The 27,499-nt window shown below is 36.8% G+C and overlaps 1 protein-coding gene across 1 annotated transcript in view; it reads left to right on the top strand.

Moving 5' to 3' along the window:
* The first annotated feature begins 1,805 nt into the window (after positions 1-1,805).
* LOC142349908 (lipase maturation factor 2-like) overlaps positions 1,806-27,499 on the top strand; it is a 71,314-nt gene continuing 45,620 nt past the window's right edge. The window contains exons 1-7 of the mRNA XM_075401754.1: positions 1,806-2,015; positions 3,745-3,861; positions 4,189-4,354; positions 5,120-5,282; positions 6,055-6,418; positions 12,559-12,752; positions 13,559-13,853. Of these exons, the coding sequence (XP_075257869.1) occupies positions 1,831-2,015; positions 3,745-3,861; positions 4,189-4,354; positions 5,120-5,282; positions 6,055-6,418; positions 12,559-12,752; positions 13,559-13,853 (1,484 nt within the window). The 5' untranslated portion in view covers positions 1,806-1,830. The remainder of the gene's footprint in view (positions 2,016-3,744; positions 3,862-4,188; positions 4,355-5,119; positions 5,283-6,054; positions 6,419-12,558; positions 12,753-13,558; positions 13,854-27,499) is intronic.

The raw sequence follows: 27,499 nt of genomic DNA, 5'->3' as shown, positions 1-27,499 counted from the left end.
AACTTTTGCTTATTAAGTACTCGCAAACTAGTTATAGATTATTGGTCTTTGTATGCAATTTTTGTCGTAAAAACGGGATAAACAGGTAAATCCAGGAAGGCATTACTTCGCTAAGGGGTTCAGTTAGAGTTTTACACGATTACTGTGTCTGTCGGGTCGCTTAGTGTGTCTGTGCGGTCACTGATTAGTCCGAAACATTCTCAAAAGTTTTTTTTTCAGACAACAACCGTTATGACGTTTGAACTTAGCATTTTGTAGAATTTGATTAGAGTTCTCATTTTTTTCCTTCCCTGTTTTTTTATTGTTTGTAGCCTTGTAACGTATGTAACCTTGTTTTTTGTCAAATTTCGGGTGGTCGTTTCCTGAAGAAAGCTGACTGTATCGCACGGTTAATAATTGGCAAATAATTGCTTTGAAATTTTATTGTTTGGAAATTTCTTTAGGAAAGTGTTATCAGGTTTTGCTTTTCTGATCTTAATTCTCTGGTCCAAATTAATTATTATCACCGAGTTGTCAGTCTATTGCATCCATTAAACAGTTGAAAAAAGTGAGTCGTTTTACTGAGTTGAATATTTAAATTAGAGTGATAAGACGGTGCTTGAACAAGGTTAGTTTTGTCTATGGTAGTTGTTTGTTCATGTGCGACAGTTTGACTTCGATTTTTAGTTTTTCGCTGTTTTATCTTGCCTTCATCTAGTAGATAATAGTGATGTTAAGGGTTAGTTTTGTGTGAGAACGGCTCTTCGAGTAGTTACTGGAATACGACTCGTCATGTCGTTTCTGAAACATCAAAGAGCAAAAATGCGTGTGCTTTCGCTGCGTGAAATTCTTTTCAAAGTGGAGTGAAAAAAGTTGTTTCGAAAAATTCTGCTGTATCAATTGCTTTTTTATTCTAGTGGCTATTGGACTGAGATTTCTACTGTTTTTTTGAGTTGCGTGTTTTCTTCTAACTGTTTTTCCAAACCCAGTCTTAGTCTGTCGTAAGTCTAGTTTTTTTTGTCAATGAAAATTTTAGTAATTGAAGTTTGAAAATTGTAGTTTAGGACTGGTAGTTTCAATCTAACATCGCTCAATGATTTTAGTATTGGATTTTGATTAATGTGTTAAGTTTTTCTCAGTTTCTAGCTATTGACTTTTCTTTACTCCGAAACCATTTGTGTTTGAAGAGTTTCAGTGAACATCTTTTGTCTTTTTGTCATTTGTTTTTTTTGACATTTCTGCCCTTTACTTGTACAAATAAAAGATGGTTTATGCTTTCTAGAGGGTAAGGAGTTTGATTTGATTTAAAATTTTGTTTCATGGTTACGTTTTTTGATTGACTTTGTGGCAATTTTTTTATTAAGACATTAGTGAAGTTTCGATTTATTCGAAATTTTGCCTCCAATCTCCTTTTTGTTGCTTGGTGTCTCATTTGTTTTCTAAAATGTGCTTGTATGTCTTGTACGTTTTTTTTTGCTAAAAATCGAAAAGTTATTTTTGTGCTTTTGGAAATTTTTGTTGTTCCGATTGTTTTTGTCCAAATAGAGTCATAAACTTTATTGACCCTCAAAGGCTGTTCTTTTGATTCACGAGTTGGAGCATTATTTGAGGAGGAAAGATAATAAGTTTAGGGCACACTGTAGTAAAAAAGAATTTGTTTTTTTTAATTAGTATCAGGCGAGCGTTTATAGTTAGACCATCCGAAGGTGAAAAATAGTCTGTATTTTACGAAAATTGTTGTTTGGTTCAACATGAATTATTTTTTCCTGAAACGCCTTGTTTTAGTCCCAATTTCTTTAATTTTGTATTGTACTCTTTTCAGGACTTGTGCTCTGTTGTGTGCTGGGTACAATGTTTGCCCTCTTTTCTTTCTCATCCAGAGTGGCGAGAGGGATGCTAGTGTATGGGTCCATGTGGTTCCTCTACTTCTCTTTGGTCCAGGCTGGCCAGACTTTCCTCTCCTTCCAATGGGATATTCTTCTCTTAGAAGCTGGATTCCTCGCAATTCTGATAGCTCCTCTCAATTTTCCAAGCAGGTTTGAGAAATTTAAATATTTTGGATCTATTCTGCCCCCCCCCGTGTTTTTTAGGCTCCCCAATTATAATTGTATTTCTATACAGCATATTACTATGTAAAAATTAGCACGTTTGCCTGTGGGGCGTAAAAGTTATATGCCCACTAAGTGGGGGGGGGGGACAGAATACATCCAATATTTTATCAAATCTAGGTGCCATAAAAGACTGTTGCTTGAAATTGTTCTCCTTGTCATTGGGGACAATTCTAAGTGTTAATTTCTGTGTAGTTATATCTCTGTTGTATGAAAATATTTGAGATGAGAAATATTTGAGCTGAATCTTCGATATGGTTGATCAATATGATTCATAATATTGACGGTATACCATATTGCATGTAGAGACATAATCAAACGAGTCACGTTGATTAAAAAAGAGCACTTGATTGTGGTCAGCTCAATCTCACTTTTTCCAATAATGATAAACAAAGAAAACACATCTAGATTTACGAGCATTGATGTTTTAGGCGTAACTAGATAGATTTACTTGTAACTTTTAGGAAACGTTTTTTTTTAATTATATATTCTACGCATGAAGGGCTTTCCAATGATACAACTCACATCTCTCTACAATGAATATATCGCATTATGTTGCCAATCCTACATTTTGAGCAAGAAAATTTGTTTGCAAATGTCAGCATTGTCCGCTCGCCTATGTTTTAAGATTAGGTCATATAGGCTTTCGCGGACAACAGTAACAGTAAGGGAAACTGATTTTCTCAAAAACGAGATTATTCGGCACTGATATCCGCGATTGCGGAATTTGATGGCAAGCGAGAAAGGTTGACAGATTTGTGTCACTATTGTCTGGAAATTTATGTCACTAACTTCCAGCTAATGTAACTAGTTTCTGCGCAAGACTTCCACAGCTGATTAAAAGAGGAAAAAGTGGGATATAATTGGTTCTTCTTATCAAAATGCAGTGAAAGGTAATTATAATTTCAATCCATCAAAGTTTTGAAGTTAAATTAAGGGTTCAAAGCTTAATTTAAATTGGGTTGAACTCACAGTAATGGACAATTTTCCGTCATGGCTTCTGAAACTGATTAAAGGAGAAAAAGTGGACTATAATTATGAAATGAGGGATAATTATATTAATTCGTCAAATTTTGAATATAAATTAAAGGTTAAAGTGCAGTGATGACGATACCCCTGCTCAAAAATTGCGGACATTGATGACTTAAAAACGTGATTTTTCCAAGATCAGTGACGGAATTTTGTAAGGATTGTCCACAATTTAATTATATTTCTTCTACGCGGTAAGTAGTGACAAAATGTCGTCACTCATTTTCGCAAACGCGGACGCTGTGAATCTATAGGATTGGCGACGTAATGTGATCGGCCAAAACTGACTGAACAAAAAAAAAGTTGATCACATAGTCCCCCCACCCACCAACACAGACTAAGGTGGGGTCGGAACAATTAAAACTGTTTTGCGGACCTATGCAACAAAGGCATTAATGACTTCAGTTAAAAATGAAATTTTGGTATGTTACTATTCGTATGGCAAATACACTATAGGGGTTTAGACTAAGGTTATTTGCTAGCTTTAATTCTTCATTTTGAATTATCTAAAATTAAATATAAAAGCGACTGTGAGCGAAAGCGAAGCAAAACCATTGTAGCTTGGTGGTTAAAATGTCAGACTGACATCCTGGAGCCCCGGTTTATGTTTTGCATGCTTGTGTTACAGCACAGTTGTGCGCGTGAAGAGACATGATGAGGTGCTGATGTTCCTGGTGAGATTTCTGCTCTTCAAACTCATGTTCATGTCTGGAGTAGTCAAACTCAGAAGCTACTGTCCAACTTGGTAAGTCACTACACTCTACTCATCCTTTTATCTGCAAAATATTTATCATTACAACTTCTGATTTTAAGTTTTTGTTGCTTACGGAGAAAGATGTATGAACATGTTAGTATGGGAATTTGTGCCAAACATCTTACGATCGTTTGAAACAACCATATCCGAGGTCATATATGATTCCATAGAAAAGTACACAAATGTAATGTACGATATTGGTGCACTCAATTTGCCCGACGTTTGTTGGTTGGGTTCGCATATACTTCAACTCTCCCTCTTAGGACTTAAGCGTTCAATTCCTTGATGTACTCCCCTAAAGTATTATTTTTTGTTCAGGTGGGATCTGAGTGCCCTGAAGTACCACTTTGAGACCCAGTGTATCCCCACTCCCCTCGCATGGTTCGCCCACTCTCTCCTCCCTCTCTGGTTCCTCAGACTGTCTGTAGTGGCTGTCTACATCATTGAGATCGCTCTCCCTTTCTATCTTCTATCACCTATCAAGGTCAGTGACAAAGAGAACTCCATTTGTGAACCCCAGTTTAGTGGGTGCATATTATTTGCACCCCCATCCCCCTAGACACAGTTGCAATATTGCTATATAATGATTTACTACGTAACGACATGTGCTCTGTAAGGGGGGACATAACGTACTTGGGGAGAGTAGGCACAAACGGAAAAGATCCGAGAACTAACAACTATTTAAAACCGTGACACGAAAGTTTGCACTCCGAGGTATATACATTAGTTTCTTTAATTTCATTATTGAGAAAATAGTTGAAGGGATCTAGACACACCTTAAAAACAGGACAAGTCTTTCGAGACTCCGAAGAATCTCATCAAGATCGTCATGGAAACTAAGATCCTTGGTCCACCCGCCAAACAAAACCACAGAAATAGAACCAGGGTAGCCATGATTCTATTCACGATATCTGATTAGTTGAAGTTTGCAATATGAATGTTTATCCCAAGCACGTTCTGAACTATTGTTGTTTCTGGATGTTCGGTTTAAAATAGTTGTTTATTTGAAGTGAATCTGAGAGCAGAAAAAGGCTCGTTTGTTTTTATCGTACCCACCCACAACGCGGTATGAAAATTTGCTCAAAACAACACCCGATAACTCTAACCCGAACAGGTATCTTAACTTCTTAGAGATTTAATTTATATTAACAAACGTTTAAATAAAAACCTACCTATAAATACTACATGGAATCTAGGTGAAGGATTCAAATTCTGAAGTCAATGTGTACCAACTAGTCTCTTGTTCCAGGCACAACGCAAATTGGCTATATATTCAATCATATTCCTGATGTGTACTATAGTCCTGAGTGGCAACTACACTTTCTTCAATCTTCTCACAATTGGACTCTGCCTGGGAAGTCTGCAGGACAGTGACTATCCATCCATACTGCATAGCAGCCACAGAAGCAACGGTAAAACAATTATAATGGACTGATTTTTGCGCAGTTGCAGTAATAGGGGGTTCCAAAAGAAAAAGTTTGCGGCCGTTTTTAATTGCCCTGGAACGAAGTTCATGGCAATTATTGTAAACGTGTGTGCCTTTTTTATACAAAATTTTCGCTTGACCGTTTTGACTTTTCGAGTGACTTTTACGCCCTTGACTTATTGCGTTTCGTGTGATCTAAAATTCTCTCAATCACAATTTCAAGCAGATTAACTCAATTGGCGGCAATTTAATACGAAAAGTCAAATGAAAAGTGCACCGAAACTGGTGCCATTTTCCCTTTAATTTTTAATAGTGGTATATGTTTAACCCCTAATATGGTTATTTGAAGCCCACTGTTGAACTTCTTAGTCCCCCTCCCCCCTCCCCCCCCCCGACTATAGCAGGCTGCAATTGATTAGAAGCTCCCACTAGTCGTTCGAGAGCAATTGTTCCGACGTTTAGTGGGTTATGTTTTTTCTGTGTGCTATCCCACCCGGTTGTTTTGAACGCGCACGGTTTTAAACGTCCAGAAAATAACATAGTTTAGAAAAATTGAATGACTCTCAGTGTTCTCGAAATAATGAGAAAGAAAGAAAAGTAATTCTTGAAGTTCACGCAGCAAGTCTCCATTTTTTTTCAAGATTTTTAAACCCCTTTTTCTATATTCTCGACTACAATTTTTAATGCTCCTAATTTAGTTTTCAAGCTAGAATCTCTATTGTGATAACCTCAAAGTTTTATTTGGAAGACTGTTTCAGAGTTTGAAGAGAATGAAACAAAGACTAGTCTCAATTCATCAGTTACATCAGAACCTTCAACTTTAAGCCGACTGTGGGGTGCAACCTCCCGTGCCTTGTGTTGGTTCATGGACATCGGACTCTTTTACTGGACTGTGCGGTTGTTCAAATTGAAACTTAACACAACATCACTAAGTGTAGATTCTTCTGTCAACTTCAGCTTTGACGAATTCCAGTCGTTTGTTAACACGTCGGTGGTGGTCGCGATATTTCTCGCCACCGTTACGTTGCTGTGGATTGTGGTTAAAAATGTGGTCAGTTCCCTGATGTGTGAAAATGGGATTGTCTGGAAGATGTGGTCGGCTTCTCAGACCATATTTTGGGGGTAAGAAGAGCAAATTGAAATCGTATTAATTACTATAGAAATCGTCAATGTATAAATAGTCAAATCTCTGCAAAAAATGAGTTTCCCAGAAGCTCACTTTTGCGATTCAAGCAACGTGAGACATCATGTTAACTGAACATTTGAAACGAAAGGAAGCTTGATTAAAATGAAATCCAAGTTGAAATCGAAGGAAGATATTGAGAGAGCAGTTTGCATCAAAATATCAGCATTTCATCCCAATTATTCTGGAAGAAACATTGTTACTCGGGTTAATGTATTCTTTGGCAATTTTTTCCATTTATTGTGCGCAATGGTGTTGAGTATTCCCGAGAGGAACAAGCCACTTGAGAAATTCGGACACAAACCCAGAACCTCGTAGTGGTCGAGATTTTAGCCATAATTTCGAAGTGACTTCGGCAGAATCACGTAATCATTTTAAAACACGCATTGTGCAGTGCACTTTTGCTTTTTTGTTCCATTGAAAACTCTGGCACTACAGATTTTTCTCCATTTTGTAATTTGAAGCATTATTAATAGCCGTCGTCAGCCTCTCAACGGCTATTATTTAGGCTCTCCGTTTTAAACGATAACTTTTTCAACTTATATCTGTATCTGTTTCTATCACTATTATACGGCACGCAAGTCTATTCTTTCGCAGCTATTCCGGCTATCTGCCGGCTTTTTTTCAATTTTTATCGCATTTTTCTAAACGGTTTTTTTTCAATCCATTAACAGTCCATTCTAGGTCTAGTTTTCTGTTGAGTAAACGAGAATTCTTTGAATTGTTTCATAACTTGTCCTGCTATGTTTTTAATTCGCTTTACCTTTTGATCACGTTTTTGTTTTTTATAAGTCACGATTTCTGCGTTTGACTCGTGACGTACCTGACTCGCTGTTACAACTGAACGGATTTTAATTTTTTCCCGCATTGAATTATGCAATATATTGAATTTCAAAGAGAAAAATAAAAAAAACGTGATTAACCGATAAAGCCTGATCATAGTGCATTAACTTATCAAAGTTCATTAGAACACCTGCTGGTTGACATTAGTATTATAGAAGCTGAATTAAGTATAGATATAGAATCTAACTAAAACTGCACACCAAATTAGAAGACTTGTTGAAACTTTGATAGAACTTTCGAAGATAAATTCTGTCAATTTATCTCTTCTTTTTCTCTTTCAATCCTGATGTACGTCAAGCACGTCAGCTGCGGCTATTTTCCGGCTATGTATTTGAGCTTGTGTCTTTTTTACTAACCATTTTTGCTTGACCGTTTTGACGCCTCGAAGAGGGATAATGATTGAACGTCTTTTTTGTCGGTAATTTTTGAGTGTACTTCAAACAAGATTTAAAAGTCAAAGCTGCATGTGAAAACGAAGTGTTTAGTTCAATCGGCTGGACGAATGGAAGAACACAGAGATGAGAGAGTTGTTTTTGTGTTCTTGTCGGTTTTTGATAGATAACAAGTAGGTGTAAATTAAAGTGAGCTAAATTTGATCACGTGCAGCTTTTTCGAAGCAGTTTTAACTCCAATTCCTTTAAAGGAGATTTCGCATTTTTTTAAGCTTATTAAAAATTTTTGTCATTTTTCTTGTTTTCTCAGCCCTAGGTGTCAAGGAACTTCCTCTGGCGTTTAATAGTAGGTTACTGCATAGTTTCTAGTAGTAATGAAATGGTTTTCAACATTTTAAAATCACAAATTTTAGATTTTTTTTTACAATACTGGTAATTTTTTTTGACATTTATTGTCATTATTAAAGTGTTTCCAGACCCAGGGGCAAGAAAACCTCCTTAAGGTTTGATAATAAGTTAATGAAAAAATTTTGGACATTGAATTTTGGACATTGAATTTTATCATGTTTCAAGTTTTTATCATGTTTCAAGTTTATGGATCTTTAAGCCGGTGAAACTATTTTTAAGGCTTGAAATAAGGATACTGGATAGTCTCTTGAGACAATGTAATGGTTCTGAAGATATTAATATCTCAAATCTTGGAGATGGGTAACATGACAGAGCTCCAGAGACAAAAACTGTTTTTAACTTTTATTTGGGAAATTGGGAAACTTTTCTTTTTTTTATCACTTCTTTTTTTCTATATGATTTAAATACTAACAAGGCTAGAAAACAAACAATCTTTTGTTAATGCCGCACTTCAGCTGCTGCTATGTAGCTTGATGTCATGATCTATTGCCTTCTTTAAGACTGAATTATAGTAGAAATGTTTTATTCATAAATGAATCAACTAGCACTTTTTAGGAAATCATTGTTAATTGCTCTCAAACAAAAATTTTAGTAAATATTTTTGTTTGTTTCCTATACGATTTTTCGTCTAACCCATTTGACTTTTCGTCCTCAGAAAAAGGAGGCAGCCTCAGAAACAGAGGTTGCTTAGCCAAAGATCCGCTCCCATCGTTGCAGGTTAGCCCCCCCCCCCCCCCCCCCACACACACACACACCGTTCACCCCCTGTTGCGCTCACCTCACGCCCCTTCAATTAAGCTAAAGCTAGCCTCCCTAAACCGTGGTGTTAGCTACTGACGAAGCCAATCACGGGCTGGTTGTTTGAGCAATAAGGCCGACGTTAATCGGTTGTGTTTAAATTTCTATTTTCTCTGTTTGATTAATAGCCTCAGCGATAACTGGGGCTTTTAGCGACCCTCGCTTTTTTTTCGCCAAGACTTAGGACTAATTGTTTAGGACAATATGAGTCACCACCACTAACAATCTGCTTTTTGTTCATTCATTCATGCAAATGCAACTGGATTGCGTGCGTGACGTCTTTTTCTCTTAGTAGAGCGAGTTTATTTATTTGTGTGATTAACTTTTTGGTCCCACCTCACTCTTCAAAAATGACTTCCTCACTCTGAAATCGACTTGAATTTAATTCAAAGAGATAAGTGAGTGTGTGTCACTCTAATTGATGGTTATTTGAAAGCAGCTAATGGGTGCAGCAATATATTGTTACGGAGGCACCAATAAGTTATACAGATTCAAAATCAAAATATTACGTCTCAGCATTTAAAAGATTTTTCGTGTTTTTCGTTTATTTTTTACGACTGCAGATTCTGCAAATGCTATTATGGCTATTTTCTGGCAATCTGTCAGCTTTGTTTTCGTTGTTGCTGATATTTTTCTTACTGGTCTATTTTTAAGTAAGAGCTGTGTTATTGGTTTTGCTACTATGAAGTGACTTTTTCAGGCTGGACATGCCGCTTATCACTGAAATAAATTTAAGTTTTCTGTTTTTTTAATAGCCGCACAGCGATAGCTAGGGCTATTATTGGCCTTCTCTTCGTTTTTTACAATTCAAAGGATTTGAATTGTATTGGTGGGCTGTTTTTTTTTTTAAGATGTGTTCACACATTTTTCAATGACTTTGATCGTTCAAAACGGGATAAACAGGTAAAGCCCAGCGGGCATTAATTTTCATTAGAGGCCCAAAGCGGGCTTCAATAGTCCTTCAAGTGCTTATAGTGGTGCAGCTGCTGGGATGGCCCTAATTTAAGGTTAAAAGGTCATTTTTAGGAGTTTTTGGGCTCAAAATGGTGCAATTTTTCATGTTTTTTTTGTGATTTTTTGTTTTGATTAGTCTTAGGTTGAAGTTTTTAAAAGTTGTTGACGGCCTTTTGCGAGACAAAATTGCTTGTCATGACCATTTTATGAGCTATATGTTTTGGTACTACAAACACAAACACGCAAAATGATACTAATTTTGCAATTTTTTTCAGGTTTTTTGAAAATTTGTCATTTTTTGAGTTTTTTAGCCGTAGGTGTCAACAAACCTCCTCTGGGGTTTGATAAAATGTTAGATGATAGATTACTGCATAGTTTCTAGTGTTAATGGAATGGTTTTTATGTTTTTGCATCACGAATTTCAGAATTTTTTGACAAAACTTTCAGTTTTTTCATATTTTTTAACATTTATTGTCATTATTCAAGTTGTTTGAGTCCCAGGGGCCAGAAAACCTCATCAGGTGTTGAATAATAAGTTACTGAAAAATTTTTAGTTGCCATGGATTAGGTTTCAACTTTTGATCGTCACAAACTTTAGCAATTTTTTTCACAAAATTCTCATTTTTTTCAGGTTTTTGAAAATGTTTATCGTTTTTTCAGTTTTTCCAGCTTCAGGGACCAGCAATCTCAAAGCAATCTCCCTTGAGGTTTGTTAAAAGGGCACTCTATAGTTTCTATTAACAATGGAATGGTTTTTAACATTTTAATGTCTCGAATTTTAGAGTTTTTTGATAAAATCTGCAATTTTTTCATGGCTTCCTTAAGTTTTTGTCATTTTTGATATTCGTCCATTGTCAGGTGCGAGAAATCATATTCCACGTTCTGATAAAAAGTTACTGCATGATTTTTAGTTTCAATGGATTTGTTTTCAGCAATTTAACCTTTCGACTTTTTGAAGTTTTTTGACAAAATTTGCAATTTTCATGTTTTTTCAAATCATTTATCTTAATTTTTTGCCTCAGTAGCTAAGTAACCTCATCCAGGGTTTGATAGTATGCTATTAAATAGTTGCTGGGGGCAATTTAATGGCTTTCAACATCTTAATAGAACGAATTTCTATTTTTTGAAGTATGAAATTTTTTCTAAAAATTATTGCCTATCGATCTGAGCCAATGAGTTTTTTAAAGCTTGGAATTGGATTACTGGATAGACTCTAGAGACACAGAAATGATTCTGAATATATTTATCTCACGGTTTTCCGCAGCATTTCTTTATAATTTGCAATTGATTTCTTTCTTTCCTAAATTTTTTGTTCTTTTTCGAGTTAATCGATCTTCAAGGGCCAATGAATGTTTTTCAGGTCTTGCAGATATACTACTGGACGGATTTCAGAAACAAAAATTGGTTTCTAACATATTTTTGCAATAGGTATTTTTAAAGGGAAAAATTTTGCTTTAGGTTTAAAAGCTTCAAAGAGTTTTAGCAATGAGTATATTTTTGTTTAGTTTTGATTCTTTTAGTTTCTTTTTTTGATGATTTTGTTTGTGTTCTGGCTGGCATTGTTCAATTGATCTGATGGTCATGTAGAGTACGTCTGAGTTTTTCATTCAATTCTTTGAATTGAATTTCAGGACTTACCTGCTATGTTTTTTTATTTCGTCGTCATGATTTTTGTAACGACCATATGACGTCACAGCCACTTTTTGTTCATTCGTTCATGCAATTTTAACTGAATTGCATGTGTGACGTCATTTTTCGGTTTTAGTGGAGCGAGTTTTTTTGTTCATTCGCGTGATTAAATTTTTGGTCACACTTGACTTACCTCACTCTCAAAAATGACTTCCTCATTTTGAAATTGACTTTTATTTACTTTAATTCAACGAGATAAGGTCAAATGGGTGTGTGTCACTCTAAATGAAGGTTATTTGAGATCAGCTAATAGAGGCAGCAATAACTTTATACAGATTTTTAATCAAAATATAACATATCAGCCTTCAATGAAAAGAAGAATTTCTTTGGTCTGTCTTTTTTACTGTTTTTTTTAGACTACCGATCTACAAATCTATTGCGGCTATTTTCTGGCCATCTGCCAGCTATGTTTTCTTTTTTGTTTTTTGCAACTGTTCTAAGTTATGTCCTAATTCTGCGACAAGTATGGGTGGGTGATTGATATTCCAGACTATGTAATTGAAAATTTTTCCGAATAATGGTTGGCATTTTGTAGAGAAAACCTTTTTTTTTCCGATTTTCTTTTCATTTCCTTTCCCTTTCCTTGGTTTTCTCATGAAAACGTTTTGTTAGGGTGTCTGTCAAATGGTAATATTTTGTTGCGAGATTTTTGTATAACAAGGTCCTAGTAGTTTTTGACAGTAGTTTTTTGGAGTCAAAACTAAAAGTAAATTTTTTCAGATGCTATGTCAGTTTTTGCCGGTTATTCTTCCTGTTATTGTTTAACAGTGGTTCTCGTAATTATTTAGCATGTACATTAGGTCAATGAGGACAGTCAATATTCTACTTTGAGTCGTTTCCGAGATTCTTCCATCTATATATGCCCTTTTGTTCTAGAACATTCTTTGACTTCTTCAGTGATTTTTTCTTGCTTGCGTTCTTAATTTTTGAGAGATCTAAGTTGCTCCCTTTCTGAATTAAAGTTGGTGCCTGCTTTATTTTGATTTCGTTTGCAGGTGTGTTGCATTCCTGCTTCTGACGATGTCGTTTGTGCCAATTGTGCAGTTGACAGACAGGGAGGGTGAGAGTGTGGTGCCTGAGTTTGCAGACTCGCTGTACTTCTCCCTTCAAGAGTACAGAGTGTCAAACAGCTATGGACTGTTCAGACGTATGACTGGAGTCCACGGCAGACCAGAGGTCGTTCTCGAAGGTTGGTCAATCTCTGTTTCTGCTTTGTAATTTTGTCAATTTGGTCTTGAAGCTTAATCGCGGACTTAATTACTGCATACGACCCTGCTCTAATGTGCTCTTAGCAAATCGTTGGCATAACTAGGTTGTAGTGGAAAAATGGGGTTTGTGCAAAAATAAAAATTTGCTTTAAAATGGGGACATTATTCAAAATGAAACCACAATTTTGAATTCACAATGTGTGCATGTGTTAAATTATAAATTAACATCTGTGGTTGGTTAATTTGGAATGTGAAAGAATCCCATGTTAACTTTCTGTGGTTGCTTTTTTTAATCATTATCACCATTGTGTTCTCAAAGTTGTGAACACAATGGTGATAATCTCTCTTCGAGAACTCCCTGGCAGTTATAAAATTAACTAATCGTTTATTTTAACCTCGTTTTACTAACTAGAAACCATAATAGCATGCAACATATTAAAGGTCATATTAGTAGACGCGTACATATAATATAGAGAAATATCATCGTTCAACATTAAATCGGAAACGTAAAAGTCATGAGTTTTATATCGATTTCTAATTTGTTCGTCATCCATGGCTTATGATTAAATTTCTCTATCTCTATAAACTCACATCTGACCTCACCCCCCTCGTCCCCCCCCATTAAGCCACCCAGTGATGAAACAGGTGTCACTACCTAGTAAATCATGCGGTATTATAACATGTACCCTTGGGGTTGAAAACATTATACACACTTTAGTCTAGGGGGAGGGGGCAAATGGAAAAATTCCTCAAAAGATGTATTTTTCAAGTGGACTTTTCATTGCAGGTAGTGCTTCGAAAGACGGACCCTGGAAAGAACTTCACTTTCTCTACAAGCCAGGCAATCTCTCGTCATCTCCCCCGTGGGTTGCACCCCACCAGCCTCGTCTCGACTGGCAAATGTGGTTTGCCGCGCTCTCAACCCCAGATTTCTCCACCCCTTGGTTCCACACGTTTATCTATCGCGTGTTAAAAGGACAACCAGAAGTTGTCGCTTTGTTAGATGACAACGCGAACGGAGATCTGATTAACTCCACTGCCGCAAAACCACCGCCAGCTTTCATAAGAGCCGTTAAATACAAGTACGTCCACAATACGTAAACGCCTGTTTTTGATGTCGAAGATTCATGTCTGCTAATGACAAAGGCCTCAGCATTAACAATTTCAAAATTTCGCCAAGTCATTGTTAAGCTAGGCTCATCGCTTACTTTTGAGTTTTTTGCGTCTTTCTCAGACAGCTGTGGCAATATTTAGTCGCCACTTTCCGCGTAGAGTCACTGTTTTAGCGTTAAAAAAAGCCCTTCGTCAAACGCGGAAGCAAAACGTGATTCAGACTCGAGATATCATCAACCGTATCTGGACAAAACAGTCCCAAAGTGCAAAATTTTCCCGGACAAAAGAGTCCCAGACAAAATGTAATCATCAACATCGTCTTTCTTTATCCACCCCTTCTAGACCCAGAATTGTTCCGAATAAATATGTGTTGACCATCTCCAGGTTGCCCGAACTTGGAAAACTTGGTAAGGCCGTAGTACGGCACCGTATAAGTCTTTGATCAAAACCGTACTAAGATCTTGTTAAGTTTTCTACGGGCCGTAGTAAGGCCGTACTAAGATTTCTAAGGTACCGTACTAAGGCCGTACCAAGATTAATAAGGTGCCGTACTAAGGCCGTACCAAGATTAATAAGGTTTTAAAGGTGAAATAATAGCTGGAAAATTGTCGGAAAAGGCTCCAGTCAAGTTGAAAAACCGACTTTTTGAGACTTTTCCAGTATGTTCTGGGTGTGTTTCCCTCCTCCTTATCTCAACCGGGCTGGGGACCGGCTATGGCGGAGTTACAAACAAACAAGTATAGGAGATTTTGAGCAGAGCATTCGGTATAAAAAAACCGGGCTCAAGCTCCATCTCCAAAAATAAAACAAACTAAAATAAATCAAATTAAAATAAAACAAATTAAAATAAAACAAATTAAATCACCTCAACTAAGGGACGAACTTTTTTTCTATACATGCTAAACCAAAAATTCTTTTTGCACCTGGACCCACACAAAAACAGGGAATACTAGGTTGCTTTTGGTTAGCTTTCGACAACTCTAAGACCCGATTGCAAAAAAAAGACGTTTTAAAATAAAATATTTAAATAAGCGAAAAACCTCAACTAAGAGCGAACTTTTTTTCGATAAAAGCTAAGCCAAAAATTCTTTTTGCACCTGGACCCACACAAAAAGTGGGACTCCTAGGTTGCTTTTGGTTAGCTTTCGACAACTCTAAGACCCGATTGCAAAAAAAAGACGTTTTAAAATAAAATATTTAAATAAGCGAAAAACCTCAACTAAGAGCGAACTTTTTTTCGATAAAAGCTAAGCCAAAATTTCTTTTTGCTCCTGGACCCACACAAAATGTGGGACTCCTAGGTTGCTTTTGGCTAGCTTTCGACAACTCTAAGACCCGATTGCAAAAAAAGACGTTTTAAAATAAAATATTTAAATAAGCGAAAAACCTCAACTAAGAGCGAACTTTTTTTCGATAAAAGCTAAGCCAAAAATTCTTTTTGCTCCTGGACCCACACAAAATGTGGGACTCCTAGGTTGCTTTTGGTTAGCTTTCGACAACTCTAAGACCCGATTGCAAAAAAAGACGTTTTAAAATAAAATTTTCAAATAAGCGAAAAACCTCAACTAAGAGACGAACTTTTTTTCGATACAAGCTAAGCCAAAAATTCTTTTTGCTCCTGGACCCACACAAAATGTGGGACTCCTAGGTTGCTTTTGGTTAGCTTTCGACAACTCTAAGACCCGATTGCAAAAAAAAGACGTTTTAAAATAAAATTTTCAAATAAGCGAAAAACCAACTAAGAGACGAACTTTTTTTCGATACAAGCTAAGCCAATAATTCTTTTTGCACCTGGACCCACACAAAAACAGGGAATCCTAGGTTGCTTTTGGTTAGCTTTCGACAACTCTAAGACCCGATTGCAAAAAAAGACGTTTTAAAATAAAATTTTCAAATAAGCGAAAAACCTCAACTAAGAGACGAACTTTTTTTCGATACAAGCTAAGCCAAAAATTCTTTTTTGGCACCTGGACCCACACAAAAAGTGGGACTCCTTGGTTGCTTTTAATTAGCTTTCGACAACTCTAAGACCGGATTGCAAAAAAGACGTTTTAAAATAAAATTTTCAAATAAGCGAAAAACCTCAACTAAGAGACGAACTTTTTTTCTATACAAGCTAAACCAAAAATTCTTTTTGCACCTGGACCCACACAAAAACAGGGAATACTAGGTTGCTTTTGGTTAGCTTTCGACAACTCTAAGACCCGATTGCAAAAAAAAAGACGTTTTAAAATAAAATATTTAAATAAGCGAAAAACCTCAACTAAGAGCGAACTTTTTTTCGATAAAAGCTAAGCCAAAAATTCTTTTTGCACCTGGACCCACACAAAAAGTGGGACTGCTAACTTGCTTTTGGTTAGCTTTCGACAACTCTAAGGCCCGATTGCAAAAAAAGACGTTTTAAAATAAAATTTTCAAATAAGCGAAAACCTCAACAAAGAGACGAACTTTTTTTTCTATAAAAGCTAAACCAAAAATTCTTTTTGCACCTGGACCCACACAAAAAGTGGGCCTCCTAGGTTGCTTTTGGTTAGCTTTCGACAACTCTAAGGCCCGATTACAAAAAAAAGACGTTTTAAAATAATATTTTCAAATTAGCGAAAAACCTCAACTAAGAAACGAACTTTTTTCTATACAAGCTAAGCCAAAATTTCTGTTTGCACCTGGACCCACACAAAAAGTGGGACTGCTACGTTGCTTTTCGTTAGCTTTCGACAACTCTAAGACCCGATTAGAAAAAGACGTTTTAAATTAGAATTTTCAAATAAGCGAAAAAACTCAACTGAGACGAATTTTTTTTTCTATACAAGCTAAACCATAAATTCTTTTCGCACCTAGACACACATACAAAATGGGACTCTTACGTTGCTTTTCGTTAGCTTTCGACGACTCTAAGACCCGATTGGAAAAAAAGATGTTTTAAAATAAAATTTTTAAATAAGCGAAAAACCTCAACTAAGAGACGAAATTTTTTTCTATACAAGCTAAACCAAAAATTCTTTTCGCACTTAGACCCACATAAAAATTGGGACTCCTACGTTGCTTTTCGTTGGGTTTCGACAACTCTAAGGCCAGATTGCAAAAAAAGACGTTTTAAAATAAAATTTTCAAATAAGCCAAAAACCTCAACTAAGAGACGAACTTTTTTTCTATACAAGCTAAATCAAAAATTCTCTTCGCACTTAGACCCACATAAAAAGTGAGACTCCTACGTTGCTTTTCGTTAGCTTTCAACAACTCTAAGACCCGATTGGAAAAAAAGACGTTTTAAAATAAAATTTTCAAATAAGCCAAAAACCTCAACTAAGAGACGATTTTTTTTTCTATACAAGCTAAATCAAAAATTCTCTTCGCACTTAGACCCACATAAAAAGTGAGACTCCTCTGTTGCTTTTCGTTAGCTTTCAACAACTCTAAGACCCCATTGGAAAAAAGACGTTTTAAACTAGAATTTCCAAATAAGCGAAAAACCTCAACTAAGAGAAACATTTAACTCGAGGGCAAGAGTATATATAACTTTTGAATCATAATTATTGAAAGATGAACAAAAAACAAGGTATATCAACTTTAATCGTGTTCAAAATGATCAACAATAACAGACATAAAAATTCTATTATCGAGATCGATGCGAAGAAGCTTGTTGCAGATATCACTGGTGAAGATTTCTTTTTGGTAGCCAGCATACTCGACCTCAACAAAACTCAAAATTTCAGTTTCTTTGCTGGAATCTTTATGTGAGACACATTTGACGATTCGGAACACGTTTAATAGACAAGTAGTTATTTCTGACTTCTGGAAGAACACAATTTCACCTTACTCTTTCTGATCCGCGTGCTTGAAACTGACGTAAGCGTTATTGTTTGTTGAATATGCAAGTGAATCCAAATTGAACGTGCGCGTGGACATGGTTGAATATAAAGTTGTATCTGTGGGATCAAAGTGTATTGGTAGTGCTGTTTCATCAATTATCTTATGCTCGGGGAACGTTTTCTTTGAAAGGCAAATGCTCTGCGCAAAAGGAAGCAAATCATCGTTTTTCAAATCAGTTAGCACTAACTTTTTACGCCGAACATAGCGCTCTACTATCAGATCCAGATGATTAACTGTGCCTGTGAATGGCCTGCTGAGCAAATGGTTAGCAGACTCGAACATGAATGCTGACGTCGACCACAACGGACCAAAGTTTCGGACCTGCCAGCTCAAGTGAGACAAAAAGTGGACATTGATTGTGAAACAATATTCATCATATTGTGATTCCGTCATTCTGGCAAATCGCTTGCGAAGTTTTCCAGCTTCCTCAGTATGATTTGTGTCTGTTAGAAGGAGTCGAATTGCATAGCTCAGACACATGAACCGTTCATAACTTTCGGGGCAAATATTCAATTGGAAAAATACAGGACCAAAATACAGAAGCCAGTCTTTACACTCGCTTGCTTTGAAATAAGGTAGATCGGAAAGACTCCTGGGGGAACGTTTGATTTCATGAGGAACCTATGAAAACAATCGAACAACCAAGCAATCAACAAATTGAAAAAAAAAATTATATACAATAAACTTACTTTAAGATTTTTAACTGCTCTTCGTAACTCCTCTTTGCAGATGCCTTTGATTTCTGTCGAAATCAGATCGAGAACTGTTCGCGCAACCCCAAGTGCAATCTGATGCATATAGTCGATAGGCATGGATAGGGGCAAATTTGGCAAAATAAAACTCGCAGCACTGAAACCTTTCACACCTTCCCAATTCTTTAAAGAAGGATGCTTTCGGACGAACTTCACGTTATCTTCATATTCTTTAGTCGTTCTCATTTTGGTCTCTATGTTGGGATAGAAATGAATTTTTCCGTATCGCTTCCCTTCGTTGTAGCAATAACAACAACCATAATAACCATTGAAAGAAGTCCAATTGAGAAGGGAGTAGCGTGCAGGAGTATCGGCGACAAGGAAAACAGGCTTCAAAACCACGGTATATTGAGTTCCTGCAAGCTTGAAAGTTGTCGGTTTAAACTGCTCACTGATTGCTTTGAGAAAAGATGTCCAAGGAGGCTTATCAGTGCCAAACCACAACCCCGCAAGAATTATATTCTTGAAAGCAGACCGCAAAATAGGAGGCAAATTTGCAATAGCAATCCATACAGGCCAAAGCGAGTTGTGGCGACATTGAATAACTTTAACACCGTCGGCATTTAAAATCAGAAAAATGTTCAATTTCCCCGAGCCTTTTTCGATGGTATTAGGCAATTTCAAGTCTCTGCTGGCATCTTTGTTCTCATTGTATTTGACGATTACATCAATATTGCGCTTCAGAAGATTTTCGATCTCCTCCACGAAGTTCAGAACACACCATTCTCCTTCTTTTGACGCTTCCGATTTCACAACCCGCCGACGGGCTTCAAGAACATTTCGCTTTTTCAGCGTTTTGAAAGAAGGAATTGAAGTGTTCGGATGAGTTAGACGGCACAAGCGCAGCCAACTTCCCGCTTCCTTATCGGAAGTTCCATGAAGTGTCGCAAGGCTTTCAACGCAGAAAATGAAATTATCAACTGATATCTTTGTACTGTTGTTGATTGGCTCAAAATCCATAATATCAAATTTTTCATTTTCTGGTGAATTCGGAGCTTTTGATTCTGCAAGTCTTCGGCTTTCAGGGGGTTGGTTAACAGTAGTTGCTGGTGATGAAGAAAATTCGTTTTCCAATGCAGCCGTAGAAGTCTGGGTACTTTCCTCACTCGAATGATCACTTTCGCTACTTGAATGATCACTTATTTCACCATCAGGAAGCCTCAGATCAATCCAGCAAGTCGTTTTGGGAGTCACCGGAAGATTTGGATGGCGATATTGCCGCTTAAAATTCCTCATCCTAAAGATAACTTGAGTTTCTGTTACATTTGAGTTACCTGCAATAGGCGACAATTCAACGGAAGCTTCTGGTGCATTAGTGGCAGGCGTGCTTACACTTACATGAAAACTCTCGTTAGGGCATTTGCAATCTCGATTACCAGGTCCAAAAAAGTCAGTTCCATAGAAACAGAGCAGCTCTGTTCCCGTCAAAATCTGCTGTCGCGTAACAATTTGAACAGCTTTTTTCCCATTAATTTCAACTGCCTGATAATCACAATTTGGTCTGCAACTATGATTTACGAAACGTGCAGGACCCACCATTACGCGGCTCAATTTTGAGCCTTCTCTTGGAGCCATTACGGACAGGTTTGAAAAGTCGGGCTCGTCTTTCTTTGGAATTTTTTCCAAATAGCCCAAAATCGAAATCCTCTGCCTTTTTTCAAGAGTTTTCTTTCCTTGGTAGAACAAACCATGACCGTCAAAAAAGTCTGGCCGTATGACGCAGTTCTCAACCTTCATTTGATGATAAGCTTTCATTAATAAATTGTGAGTCGATTCGACTGATGAAATTGTGTTCTTCAAATCATCGTATTCTTCTTCCGAGATCAAAGCAACAAACGATTTTATATCCGGATTTGAAAAACCAAAAGTGCGACATATCTGTCCATCTACTTGACAAAGTAAACTGTGTTTTTGACTTCTCGCCAAAAAATTAAAACTCATGGCTCTGAAATCAAAAAAAAAATAAAAGGAACACTTGTATAAAACGTTTTACAGTAGAATAGAAAATGAGAGTAAGAAAAACTTCCGGTACACTTTTTGAAAAAAAAAAATTACTGTGACGCAATTTCAAAACCAAGTTCATTATCAGTGAAAAAAAAATCTGGTACTGCTAACCTAAATGCATTCAAGCCTACAAAACGGTTTCTCAGCAAACAAAACTTGGGAGACCAATATTTCTTGAGAAAACATTTGCAACATTGATAACAAGCATGAACGAATAACAGAGCAAAATCAGAAGTACGGAACTCAAAGCACGTAGTATTAGAGCAAAGTAGAGGTATAACGTACAAATGATACAGATAAAACTCAGTAATTGACAAAAAGCACAGATGAAGGAATTAGAAAATCAGACGCCAGTAAAAGACGCTATAAACATATGACAGATATCCGCACCGCTTTTGATTAAAACGCATATTGCTTTTAAGTAGGAAATAAATAGCTTGAATCTCAGATCATCAAACAACAAATGCTATTATGATTCGAAACTTTGTTGAAAAAGTTCAACTATCAGACTTATAATGCAAAATTGAGTATCATGTTAAAAACTCATAATTGATGTTCAGGAGGTTTTATGTAGATGGCTTAGGTTTCCTCGTTTTCATTTTCCTCAGCATTATTGTCCGCAATTGCTTTATCTCTTATAATCTTTGCTGCACTTTCAACACCATGTCTTACTTTTTGATCAAGCCCATATTGGTTGGCAGCGTCGCGTGCATTGGCAAAAGCAGTTTCTGGGGCTCGAGGATATTTTCTTGCGACACACTCTAAACAAATTCTAATCATATAAGTCTCCATAATTATAAAAACCATTGACATAAAATTCTTAAATATCGTAAGGTTTTTGAAATCTTGTTGGCAGCAAAAGTTGGTTAGTGACCTCAAGTTAGTTGGGAGTGCAGTCTTATAATATTATTTTGGGGCCCATTTACACCTTTAAAACATATCAATGATATTAGCAAAATCGAAGATACAAAAAGTCCATAAAATATTTCTTATTAAATGATTGTCAAACACGATTGTTTATCTATATTCGTTTGTCTTGCTTGAAAATAAAAATACACAATACCATACTAAACCTTTGAAAAGCTGATATCTAAAATCATCGCACGGCTTTCTTCCAGTCTCACGGCTGGTTTTCTTTCCTATGATGAGAAGAACTAATTCACACTTCTCTCCTACTCCAAAGAGGCGACGCGCAAGCTCACGGCCCAAGATACTTGGCTTTTCGGGTGCGTAAAGCGTCATCAAGTCGAACTCTTTATATATGAGCGGAGGATGAGAACTCTCCGTATTGTTGGCAATTTCTGCTCCACTGGTGTTAACATTGAGATGGGCTGCCCAGATGTTGAGAAACTCTCTTTTTTCAGCTTTACGAATTTTCAACATCTGGTCACAGAACTTTCGCTGGTTATCCAACATCATCTCATTTTGTTTCTTCTGGTCAGCAACCAATTCCCTCAGAACAGCCAAGACCTTCAAAAAACCAAAAACGGTCTTACAAAAGCGGGACCAAATTTAAAGCATTTTGCAGACCTGTACATACCATATTTAAAAATTGGAATTATAGCACATGAAATCGATGAAATTTTGTGATGAAAACTTTTCTTTGGTGCACAAAATTGTTCAACTCATCTCCAAAATTAAAGAAAAATGAAGTGAAGAGAAACATTATACCTCATCATCTTTGTTTGAATCCTGAACTAAAGGGGACAAAGCTGTGACAGGACTTGCATTGTCGTCTACTGGATTATGCAGTTCCTCTCCTAGCGACAAAACCGGCTCTCCAAGCCTCTTTCGCGCCTTTGGAGGCAGCGCATCTTCTTCATCATCATAATCAGCCAACGTGGCTTTCCTGCCCTTCTTCTTTCTCTGAGTACTTGTCAGAGGTGATGCATCGTTTTCAACAAACAGATCTGCTACCTGTTTCCCATTAGTTTTAGGGTCAATGTTTTCACTTTCTTGATCACTGAAACAGAGAATAAAAGAGGGAATTCTTAATGAACTCTCATAATTTCCATCATAAGCAAAAATTCCACTTATATTAGAAAATATCAGTTTTCATCAGACTTTGGGTCTAAGAATCAAGTGATTTGATTCAATCTACTTTTGAAAAAAATTGTGAAAGGAGCCGATAAATCTTCAGACATCGTTAGCATTACAATGTAATTATTCATTTTTGACTTTTCTCAACCAATTGTCATCAAACACAGACGCAACCTAGTTTGCAAATATCTTCCAAACTAGACCTACGAATAAAAATTTTTAGTTGATTGATTGAACCTGCTGCCTAGAAACTAAGTTATAGAAAAACCACTAACTCTAGGGACATTGTCAGCTCTGCAATGGAGATGTTATTCAGCTTCGCTTTCTCAAGTATTCTCATCGCTCGCACTGATCGGGCATTATAGTCCTTCTGCAAACACGTCTCCACAAATTGGCAGTCGAAAATTCCATCTTCCGTTTTCAGAGAGAGGACAGTCCCTTTCTCAATATTTACCTTGTCATGAAACCCAAAGTTGGTGGGCCAGGCATAATGATTGAGGTACAATGGCAATACAGACTTGTCATACCGGCAAAAGAACACCCACCGCAACTTGAGAGCCCTGTTGTATTCCGCATCAGTGAACACTTCTTTTCTGTTGACACCGCGATTTTCTCTCATTTTAGGATCAAGCAATTGTGAACTCAGCTGACTCATAATCAAAAAGATCTGAAGTTCAGAAAAATTTCAACCTCAATTTAGGGGAGAAAACTTAATGACGAAACAGACAAGCAAAAATCTGTCTACTTTTTGCTTCAAAAGCAGAGGGAGAGAGAGAGAGAGAGCGCGCAATTATTCATATAAACAAATAAACTGAACAATATACTAAAAATAATTGACTAACAAACAACCGCATTACAATTTTATTTTGGAGAGCACGCAGGGCACTATGTCTTCAGATGGGAACATACTTTGATCAGATGGGTGAACAAATTCCATTTTTCACTCGGTTTTGTATATTTAGAAACGATCCTAGTTGATTCTCTCCACTTGCAACAGATGAGATCAACTCGTATCGCTTATCATAGAACGACAGTCACGGCAACCACCCAGGTGAGAATTCTAAGACCTCCACTTTAGTCAGATAGTCGGATAACTCTTGCTCAAAATTGAGCAAGAGTTCTTCGACTATCTGACTAAAGTGGAGGTCTTAGAATTCTCACCTGGATGGTTGTCCTTGACTTTCGTTCTATGATAAGCGATACGAGTTGATCTCATCTGTTGCAAGTGGAGAGAAACAACTAGGATCGTTTCTAAATATACAAAACCTAGTGAAAAATGGAATTTGTTCACCCATCTGATCAAAGTATGTTCCCATCTGAAGACATATAGTACCCTACATGCTCTCCAAAATAAAATTGTAATGCGTTTGTTTGGTAGTCAATTACTTTGAGTATATTGTTCAGTTTATTTGTTTATATGAATAATTTTTTACTGCGCATAAATGAAAAGAGGTTCAATCCCTCCACTTTGATCACATGGGTGAACCAATGCCATTTTTGACTCTACCTTTTGTACAGTTAGCAATGGTACTAGCTGATTCCCTCCACTTGAATCAGATGAGATCAGCTCGCATCGTTTTTTGTAGAACAAAAGTCAAGGGCAACCATCCAAGTAAGAAAGCTAAGACCTCCACTTTAGTCAGATAGTCAAAGAATTCTTGCTCAAATTTTTTACAGCGCAAATTAAAAAAGGCTCATTCCCTCCAATTTGACCAGATGGGTGAACCAATTCCATTTATCACTCTAATTTGTATATTTAGAAACGATACTACTTGATTCTCTCCACTTGAATCAGATGAGATCAACTCGCATCGCTTTTCATAGAATGAAAGTCAAGGACAACCATCCAAGTAAGAAAGCTAAGACCTCCACTTTAGTCAGATAGTCAAAGAATTCTTGCTCAAATTTTTTACAGCGCAAAAATTAAAAAAGGCGCATTCCCTGCAATTTGACCAGATGGGTGAACCAATTCCATTTATCACTCTATTTTGTATATTTAGAAACGATACTACTTGATTCTCTCCACTTGAATCAGATGAGATCAACTCGCATCGCTTTTCATAGAATGAAAGTCAAGGGCAACCATCCAAGTACAAAAGCTAAGACCTCCACTTTAGTCAGATAAAGAATTCTTGCTGAAATTTTTTACAGCGCAAAATGAAAAGTTTCATTCCCTCCACTTTGATCAAATGGGTGAACCAATTCCATTTATCACTCCATTTGGTATATTTAGAAACGATACTAGTTGATTCTCTCCACTTGAATCAGATGAGATCAACTCGCATCGCTTTTCATAGAACGAAAGTCATGGACAACCAGCCAATTAAGAAATCTAAGACCTCCACTTTAGTCAGATAGTCAAAGAATTCCTGCTCAGTTTTTTTTAAAGCGCAAAAATGAAAACAACTCATACCCTCCGCTTTGATCAGATGGGTGAACCAATTCTGTTTTTCAGTCTTTATTGTTAAATTAGCTACGATACTTGTTGATTCCCTCCACTTGAATCAGATGAGATCAACTCGCATCGCTTTTCATAAAATGGAAGTCACGGGCAACCATCCAAGTACGAAAGCTAAGACCTCCACTTTAGTCAAAAAGTCACAGAATTCTTGCTGAAATTTTTTAAAGCGCAAAAATGAAAAAAGTGCATTCCCTCCACTTTGATCAGATGGGTGAACCAATTCCATTTACCACTCTATTTTGTATATTTAGAAACGATAATAATTGATTCTCTCCACTTGAAACAGATGAGATCAACTCACATCGCTTTTCATAGAACGGAAGTCAAGGGCAACCATCAAAGTACAAAAGCTAAGACCTCCACTTTAGTCAGATAGTCAAAGAATTCTTGCTGAAGTTTTTTACAGCGCAAAAATGAAAAAAGTTCATTCCCTCCACTTTGATCAGATGGGTGAACCAATTCCATTTATCACTCTAATTTGTATATTTAGAAACGATACTACTTGATTCTCTCCACTTGAATCAGATGAGATCAACTCGCATCGCTTTTCATAGAATGAAAGTCAAGGGCAACCATCCAAGTACAAAAGCTAAGACCTCCACTTTAGTCAGATAAAGAATTCGTGCTGAAAATTTTTACAGCGCAAAAATGGAAAAAAGTTCTTTCCCTCCACTTTGATCAGATGGGTGAACCAATTCCATTTATCATTCTATTTTGTATATTTAGAAACGATACTAGTTGGTTCTCTCCACTTGAATCAGATGAGATCAACTCGCATCGCTTTTCATAGAACGGAAGTCAAGGGCAACCATCCAAGTACGAAAGCTAAGACCTCCACTTTAGTCAGATAGTCAAAGAATTCTTGCTGAAATTTTTCACAGCGCAAAAATGAAAACAGGCTCATTCCCTCTACTTTGATCAGATAGGTGAACCAATTCCATTTATCACTATTTTGTATATTGAGAAACGATACTAGTTGATTCTCTCCACTTGAATCAGATGAGATCAACTCGCATCGCTTTTCATAGAACGAAAGTCATGGACAACCACCCAAGTAAGAAATCTAAGACCTCCACTTTAGTCAGATAGTCAAAGAATTCTTGCTCAGTTCTCTAAAGCGCAAAAATGAAAAAAACTCATACCCTCCGCTTTGATCAGATGGGTGAACCAATTCTGTTTTTCAGTCTTTTTTGTTAAATTAGCTACGATACTTGTTGATTCCTTCCACTTCAATCAGATGAGACCAACTCGCATCGTTTTTTTATAGAATAAAAGTCAAGGCCAACCATCCAGGTAAGAATTTTAAGACCTCCACTTTAGTCAGATAGCCAAAGAATTCTTGCTTTAATTTTTCACAGCGCAAAAACGAAAAAGTTTCATTCCCTCCACCTTGATCAGATGGCTGATCCAATTCTATTTTGGAACCTATTTTTGTAGAATTAGCAAAAACCCAATTCTGTGTTCTACAATTAGGATCATTTAAGATTTAATATTTAACTGCTGTAATTGCACGACCTACAGTAGTTTTCTTGATATAAACTTGCTGTTATCGAAAAACAAAGGCAGCAAATTAAAATTTCACAAGAAACAAATCTGCACATTAAACAACATTTTGCTTACTCAAATTAGCGAGCTCGGGACGCGCCAAGGGTGGAGTTGCTACAAATTCCAAAATATCAAGGCAAGCTGATTCATAGCTTTCAGAAGTAAGATGAACATCATCATTAGAGAGAATAGGATGAAAACTAAATTTTCTATAATTCGGTTTCAGAGTTTTGTTCTGTAGACGCCCATTGAGTTTCCGGATTGGATCAAACACACTTTTCAGAGATCTTTTTCTATTGAAAACTTCGCATATGATGAGACTGGTACTGGCAAAATTGCAGAAGTTCCTTAGTTCAACGAAGCTTTCCATCGTAGTCTTCAGACTTTCCTTGGACTGCAGAGGGTCCCAAGGCTTGGCAGTGACATTGTTGCCTCCTGCCACTATCACCAGAATGTGATTGCTCCTAATTTCATCCTTGAAATTTTCCCAAATTTGAACTTTGCCCCCGGATATGCCCACCACATCAAACCAATCAGGGAATCTGAAGTTCTCTCCCATTCGTTTCAGATGAGAGTCAGCAAGAATTAGAACTGTATTGTCCATGTTACTAAAACAAAAAACGCTTGAACAAAAGGTAACCCCTAAGTAATAGTTCCCCTGATACCCGGGGCTGGGTGGTCCCACATAAACCTGTGGTGGTGGTCCCAGTTTACACTTGGTGGTGTCCCCTGATACCCGGGGCTGAGTGGTCCCAATTTTATCGCTGGTACGAATCAAAATTAGACTAAACAGAAGCCCTCCGTGCGGCTCTTCTTTTTGCTGTATCGTTTTTTTGCTCTAATGTCGAAGAAACGATTGACTATTAGTTGATAATTCATTTGAAAATTTTCTCCAAAAACTAGCAAATGTCACCAAAGTTATTAGAGGACTTTTTGGTTAGTT

Source organism: Convolutriloba macropyga, chromosome 11 (assembly GCF_964194025.1).
Source record: "Convolutriloba macropyga chromosome 11, txConMacr16.3, whole genome shotgun sequence".
NCBI classification, from domain to species: Eukaryota; Metazoa; Xenacoelomorpha; order Acoela; family Convolutidae; genus Convolutriloba; species Convolutriloba macropyga.
This window is presented reverse-complemented; position numbering and strand designations above follow the sequence as displayed.